The 8,150-nt window shown below is 30.0% G+C and overlaps 1 protein-coding gene across 1 annotated transcript; it reads right to left on the bottom strand.

Annotated features, from left to right (window-relative positions):
- Positions 1-2,265: 2,265 nt before the first annotated feature.
- LOC129921228 (uncharacterized) lies at positions 2,266-4,324 on the bottom strand. The gene has a single exon (XM_056002963.1). It carries the CDS (start codon positions 3,575-3,577, stop codon positions 2,372-2,374), a length of 1,206 nt encoding a protein of 401 aa, XP_055858938.1. The 5' UTR covers positions 3,578-4,324; the 3' UTR covers positions 2,266-2,371.
- Between the last annotated feature and the right edge of the window lie 3,826 nt (positions 4,325-8,150).

Raw genomic sequence — 8,150 nt, 5'->3', positions numbered from 1 at the left:
TATTCTCATAGTCGATCAAAATCTAAAAATCAACCTAATAAAAAAAAATCAACCCATCGGTGATCTTGGATCCTCTTAATCTTTCTTCTCATCTTGTCTCATCGCCACATCCACTTACGACGTCTTTTAACAAAACATCATTCTAAAAAAACTTATATGAAAATATATTTGATATTTAATCACCGAATGTTAAAAGAACGTAAAATTTGTGGTCGTTATAATTTATTATAGAATAGTATTTTATTTCTTATTGACCGCAAAAAATCGATAACAAAATATAAAAACACAGATGAAATTTAGTTTTTAAATATTTATTATTTTATCGAATGCATTTCGAACCTTAAATTGAAAGTTCATCTTCAGCGCGAGTTTAATAAAACAAAATGAAACGAACAAAGCTGAAAATGACATTTAAAAACAAAAACAACTCGCTTATACAAAATTAAATACATAGCTTACAAAAAATATAGATTACAAAAAAAATAGCTCTCTTACAAAAAGTAAATAAACAAACGAATTTTACATTAAAAAGAGTTAAAAAGAGATGACTCTATTGCACCAGCTTCTAAATTCATTAAATTATTTGTTGTTTGAATGAAAAAAGATTCGTAAGCATCTAACTTAGAAAACAACAGACAACAAGGAAATTCAAAAAGCGATACCATCACATATCTTTAATTTCGACAACACAGAGTCTCACTCTGTTACACCAATTATTGACAACATAAAAATTTTAAAAACAGTAAATAATCCATCTAAGGTACTTTCAACAAATTGTGTCAATGTATGTGATTAAGTTGGAAGCCGAATGCTCAAATTAATTTCTCTTTTTTTTTTTTATAATAATATTAAAAAAAAACTTACCACGACTTTACATTTCCCTTTGAGGAGGTGCACCGCATCATAGGTCTAATTTCTGCATATGTAGTACCTTTTGTACCTATTATGATTGCTAATCGAATATTATTAAAAAGAAAAGAGAAATTCACCACATTTATGAGAAATTTATGAGAATACACTTACACACGCATTAGCTTGTAATTGGTTGTTTTTTTATACGTTTTGCTTAATTAAAGAGATTTAATAATAAAAAAAAAATAACGATTTTACTGTGGTGAAAAGAGGTGAGGGGAATTAATTTTAAATTTTGACTATTGTGAAGCGATCATATAAAAGAGAAAAATATACAAAGATAATATGAAAGAGAAATACATATAAGAAAATTAAAATTAAAATGAAATTAAATTGTTTTTACTGAGGTGAATTTAATAATGCTGATGTTTAAACTGATAACGCTGATGATAGGGAGATGATTGGGTGGTGAATAACTTTTAAATGGTGACGCTGATGATGATGATGCGGGGTGCTGCTTTGGGTGTGGTGACTGTACCAAGTCGGGTTTTTAAGGGTTTTTTATAACTTTCACAATGTTTGTATGTTTTTGGGTGTTTTTTCTTGTTGGTCTCTTTGGTTAACACTCTCTATATTTTTTGTTGGTCTTGGTGCACATGCGGGGGTTTGGGGTTGCTCATGGGGTTTAGGTTTGTCGCGTATGTTTTCTTTTTTTTTCCTCTTTTTCGTTCGTTTGACATACGATTTGTAAGATAGTTTGATATTTTATTTTCAGGGGCTTAAGAACGTGTTATATTAAGACTTCGATTCGTTTACGTTCAAGATAATTAAGACTTTGATTCGTTTACGTTCAGCACAAGACTGACGCAAACTTTTATTGAAACTTATTATTGGAAGAAAATGATAGAGATAGGAAGTGGGAAGAAAAGAAAAATGCAGATTTATGCATTTAGTGAAGATTGTTATTGCTTGTGTGGGATGTGGGATTTAATGTTTGAAATGAGATAAGGATGATATTTTAATGTGGAGTGAAGACCACACGTAAGTGTTATTATAAGATATGTGTATAGAGGATATTATAGAGGATGTGTACAGATAAGGGTATAGAGCATAGTATTATAGAGGATGTGTACATAACACCTCCCCCCTTAGAAAGGAAATTGTAAAAAAATTAGAAAGAAATAAAGAAATTACATTTTTTTTAAACATTGGTACTTAACCTAATATAATTATTTTACAATTTCTGAGTATTTTCATATAAAACTTTTTTTAATTACATATTTTATACATATGTAGGTACTTAATCTAATATAATTATTTTACATTTTCTGAGTATTTTCATATAAAATTTTTTATTACATATTTTATATATATGTACTTAATCTAATATAATTATTTTACATTTTCTGAATATTTTCATATAAAATATTTTTTTTTTTTAATCATTTGTAGAAAATCCTTGCGAAATTTCTTGTTTAGAGCGTCTCATTGAAGTTGGAGTATGCGGAGCGATGTGAAGTCAAGGAGTGTATGGCAAAGAAATGTCTTCCGAAGATCCACTATCATGTGGGTTTGATTTCGTTTTATAATTATTGTAAATTTTAACCAAACATGGGTCATTTTGATTGTGTCGACAACATATAAGCTGGATTAGTCTGAAACATCCACAGCAGGATAAACAGTACAGTATAATAATGATTGCGACTGCACTGACTAAGAATTGCATAGCCATTTTAAACCATCCGTTGTTAGCTTTTTGGATGTGATCATTGAAAAGTTTATCCATGTTCTCTTCTATTTTGTTTATTTTACTGGATGCTGTTTTTAATTCATCAAGGCGTATATTGGAAAGATTTATTGGGGATAGAAATAGTTTTGACTTGTTTTTTGATTTTAATTCACCACAGCAATCGTCTTCGAAAATTGGTATGTCTGGAAATATATGGTTGTATTCAGTCGATATTTTTGTAGTGGAAATAATTTGATGAGATGCTGAATATGCTCGGCAATCAGGCTGCAGTTTAAATAATCCTATTCCTTTTATGATATCATCTTTAATGTCTTCATCTTTGCAGCTGATGGTGATAAGTTTTTCTTGAGGACTCACGAAGATCCAAATGTTGTTTTTCAGAGGATGCCAAATTGAAATGTATCCTTGTAATATTTTCGTATTGCATTGTTCTGGTATATTTTTATTTAGTGTTATAATTAGTTTTGTTTCGCAAGTTGGTGAAGTTGTAGTGGATTTTATAATATTATTTTCACAAATAGTCTTATCATTATAAATATTTTTACAATTTGATTCTTTATCTTCAATTGTTATATATGATAGCTTATTTACAGATATTGCTAAATAATTGGCTGAAGGATTGATAAAAATAAAGGAGTTATTTCTTAAAGGAACTGGGAGTGGATGTAATTTATATAGATTGAACTCTGTGTACGTAACCAAAGGAGTTTGTATGACAAAAACTAATTTGTTTTCTTTATAAAAAGCTTTTAATTTTGATATTTCAATAAGTTTAAAAGAATTGTCGTATTCCAAAGGCAATGGAAATGATTTTCCATTATTTAAACGATGAGTATTGTTTAATAATTCATCAATAAATCGTTTAGGTGTGATAATACTAGGGTGTAATATGTTTGTTTTCGAAAATAATATTGCAGATATAATTAAATCATATTGTTCGTTACATTCATTTATGAGATATGTTAGAAATGTCATATGAGAATTTAAAATCACTAGGATTTCTATTGAGTTTTCAAATTCATAAGAATTACACTGGTCAACAAGGTTTTTGCCACACGAACCAAAATATACTTTTCTAGTAGTTTTCGGCGTGCTGAATCCGAATCTGAAGTCAGAAAAATTTGATTGGCCTTCGTTTTTGAAATATTACGGTTAGAAAATGTCAAAAAACGTAATTTTGGCTGTTTTCGCGGTTATGTTTTTATGTATAGTAATTCATTTTGAATAAATTTGTAACAATGCATATAAAAGCTAGTTTTATTCTTTCAATTTTTTTTCAAATCTTTCCGAAATCTCTTTTATTGCCCGAGATATTTAAAATTTAAGTAGAGGTCTTTGAATCAGAAACAACACTGGCCAACCAAGTTAAACTTTTTTTGCCACAAGAATCAAAATATACTTTTCTGAAGGTTTTTGGGTTACTGAACTCGAATTTGCAATCAGAAAAATTCTATTAGTCTTCGTTCTTGAAATATTACCGTTATAAAATGCAAAAAAAGGTTTTTTTTATTACGGTAATATTTCAAGAACGGAGGCTAATAGAATTTTTCTGATTGCGGATTCGAGTTCAGTAACCCAAAAACCTTCAGAAAAGTATATTTTGGTTCTTGTGGCATAAATTCTGTGACCAGTGACTTAAAATTTAGATTAAGTTTAGTTTCTCTTCGGCTTATTAACTGAAACTTAAGATATCTCGAGCAATAAAAGAGATATCGGGAAAATTTAAACAGTTTTTGAAAGAAGAATATCTGTTCTTATAATAACCGTTACAAATATTTGTTTATAATGAACTACCCCACATAAAAACAGAACCTCGAAAACAGCCAAAATTACGTTTCTTAGTATTTTATAACGGTAATATTTCAAAAACAGAGGCCAATCAAATTTTTCTGAGATGAGATTCGGATTCAGCACCCCAAAAACTACTAGAAAAGTATATTTTGGTTCTTGTGGCAAAAAAAAAGTTAAATTTTGTTGACCAGTGTTATTAAAGAATTCATTAAATTTGATATTGTTATCATTCAGTATATTTTCTGATACCTTTAAGGTATTTATTGTGTCATTAAAATTTGCAATAGTTGTTTTAATAATATGCATTTGATCTTTAAGAATGTATTTAATTGAAGAATCGTCGCTTTCAAGGTTATTAATTGCATTCATATAATTTTGAGCGTCATTGGCATCTGGTGTACCAAATAACCAATTAAGGGCGTAACCTCCACCATTGAATATTCCTCTCTTGGATCTTTTCTTTTTTAGTAATTGAGATAATGTTTCTTCTTTGAGAATGAGGTTATTAAATTGTAAGGAAAGAAAATTCAGTGATTGGTTACAATTATTTAAAAATGTAGATTCGCAAAATGATTTTGGTTGTTTTGTAGATACTGGTATATATTCTAGTTTACAATATGTCTTATGTGCACTGTGGCATAAGGTTGATGTTTTATATTGAAATTTCTTAATAGCTTCTAATTTTGTCTGATAGTATGATATATCCAAAAATACAATCGTTTCGTATGTATCACTATAGGATTGGACTGTTCCAAGTTTCTCGTAAAAGATACCGCTACTTGTATTAATTTTATCGATTTCGTATTTTCCCATATCTGCAGATGTTAATTCCAAGATGTAGATCATGAGAGTATAGACCAATTTCATGATGGACCTGAAAAAGGTTTCAATCGATTTGAATGCACTTTTACAATTTTGTTACCAATTTTAATAGAATAATTTTGTTTTGCATGTATTTTAATTATACTGTAAGGACCTGTATATTTTTTATCTAATTTGTTAGATTGTTTATTTGCCAAGTAAACCTTGTCGTTTACTTTAAAATTTATAGGGTTAGCATTTTTATCATATCTTGATTTAGATTTAAGTTTGGAATCATTTAAATTTTCTCTGGCAATCTGATGGGTTTTATTAAGACGATATTTTAATTGATCGTAATATGAGTCATATGTATATTTCAAATCTGGGTTTGAGGTTATGGAAGTTGGGAGAATGGCCTTATGAACAAAGAGTAACTCATATGGAGTGTATTTGGAAGAAGAATGAACATGTGTATTATAGGCAAACATTGCTATTGGAACATATTTGTCCCAATCAGTTTGTCTTGAATTGATATAGTGCTTAAGATAGTCCTTGAGAGTCGAATGGGATCTCTCTAATGCACCATTACTTTGGGGATGGTATGCAGTGGTTATGAAATGTTTTATCTTAAAAAGTTTTAGGACATCTTTGATTAGGTTTGAGTTGAATTCGGTTCCTTGGTCAGAAAGAATAGACTTTGGAATTCCGAACTGTGAAATGAATAATATTAACTTATCAGCAACTGTGGTTGCAGTATGTATAGGTATGGGAATCGCATATGAAAACTTAGTTAAATCATCTTGCATTGTCAAGATGTATTTGTTACCATCTTCGGTTAACGGAAGTGGACCTACGATATCTATTGCTAGTTTTTCAAAAGGTTGTGAACTAGTACTGGTAATTTCCATTGGAGCTTTTCTTAATCTTCGTTCTGTTTTGTTCCGATTACATGAATCACAAGATTTAATATATCTCTTGATATCCTTTCGCATATGTTGCCACTTGTATCTTTTATTAATTCTTTTAAGCATTCTATGAAATCCACAATGACCTGAGGTCGGAATGTCATGATTTTCTTTTAGAATTTGTGGAATTTGTTCCGGATTGGGATTTACTATGATATTCATATATATAGTTATTTTAATTTTTGAATTACGGAAAACATAAATAATTATGTCTCGACATTTTTCATATTTGAATTGGTTGTATTGATCAACCGGATTTGGTATAGAGATAGTATTTATTTTTTTTTCTTTCGAGTTCGATTCTTAGATTTTGTATAGTATAAAAGAAATCTGAATACAGGGGCTTGTCAAAGAAATTTTGTTTTATAAAACAATGGAAAAACATTTGTTCATTTTCTGAAGTGGTCGTGAAATTAGAAAATAACTCGTGTGGAGTAATTTTAATTAATTCTGAGTTAATAGATTTAGAGAGTATTTCTTCTGTATAATTATTTTCATTGTCGATATCTAAGGCTGTGATGTATGCTATGGTTGATTTTGAATCAAGAATATTGTCATTACATTCACTGAAATCGAATATCTTTGGTAAAAGTGAATTATAATGGAATTTTACGTATTCATTAAATGTTTCTGTAATCTCAAAATGAAATATAGGGATTCTGGAAAGACAATCAGCATTTGAGTTGATTCGACCTGGTTTGAATGTAATTAGATATTCGTATTCTTCTAACCTCAATCGCCATCTAATTAATTTAGATCCAGGATCCTTTACATTGAATAACCATATATGTAAGTGGTTGATGATCGGTTACGATCGTAAATTTTTGACCATAGAGATACGGACGGAAATGTTGTATAGACCAGACTATAGCGAGTAATTCGCGTTCGGTAGTGCTGTAATTTGATTCAGTGTGATTAAGAGTTCTACTAGCATAAGCTATAGGAAGGTCAGATTTTCCATCATGCATTTGGCTAAGTACTGATCCAATCGCAAAATTGGATGCGTCGGTAGTAAGAATAAATTGTTTAGAAAAATCTGGGTATTGTAGAATTGGACTTGAAGTAAGTTTAAGTTTTAAAGCTTCGAAAGCATTTTCTTGTTCTTGAGTCCATTGATACGGAAAATCTTTTTTTAAAAGCTTAGTTAAGGGTTTAGTCAGTAAAGAAAAATTAGGAATGAATCGTCGGTAATAACCAGCTAGACCTAAGAATGATTTAATTGATTTAGTATCCTTTGGAACGGGAAAATTTTTAACTACTTCAGTTTTCTTAGGATCAGGTTTAACACCTTTATCGCTTATAATATGACCTAGATAATTTACTTCTTTCCTTAAGAACTCGCATTTTTCTATTTGTAATTTGAGATTATTTTTCCTAAGCCTTTCGAATATATTTCTTGCTTTTAAATTATGATCAGAGATCGAACTTGCATATATTACAATGTCATCTAAGTAAACGAAACATTGAAGTCCTTGTAAGCCTGTTAGAATTGTATTCATTAATCTTTGAAAGCAGGCTGGAGCATTTTTAAGGCCTAAGGGCATACGAACGAATTCGTAATGTCCTGTTGGTGTGGAAAATGCGGTTTTTTGAGCATCATTAGGGTTCATCTGGATTTGATGAAATCCAGATGCCAAATCTAATGTTGTGAAATATTTCGCATGACTCAGTTGGTCAAGGATTTCACTTATATGTTTGGTAGTGGATACGAATCTCCTACCGTGACATTATTGAGTTTTCGGTAGTCTATGACTACTCTCCATTTTTTCTCACCTGAAGCACCGGGCATCTTGGGGACAATCCATAAAGGAGCCGACCATGGTGATACTGAAGGTCTAATGATACCTTGTTTAAGCATTTTAGAAATTTGACATTTCACTTCATTTTTGTGAACTTCTGGATACCTGTATGTCTTTGCGGCAATAGGCACATTATTTCCAGTATTTATTGAATGCGTAGTAGCATCAGTACATGTTAAGAATTCACCATCT

Source organism: Episyrphus balteatus, chromosome 1 (genome assembly GCF_945859705.1).
Source record: "Episyrphus balteatus chromosome 1, idEpiBalt1.1, whole genome shotgun sequence".
In the NCBI taxonomy this organism is placed as follows: domain Eukaryota; kingdom Metazoa; phylum Arthropoda; class Insecta; order Diptera; family Syrphidae; genus Episyrphus; species Episyrphus balteatus.
The sequence above is the reverse complement of the archived record's forward strand: the minus strand, read 5'-3'. Positions and strand labels throughout refer to the sequence as shown.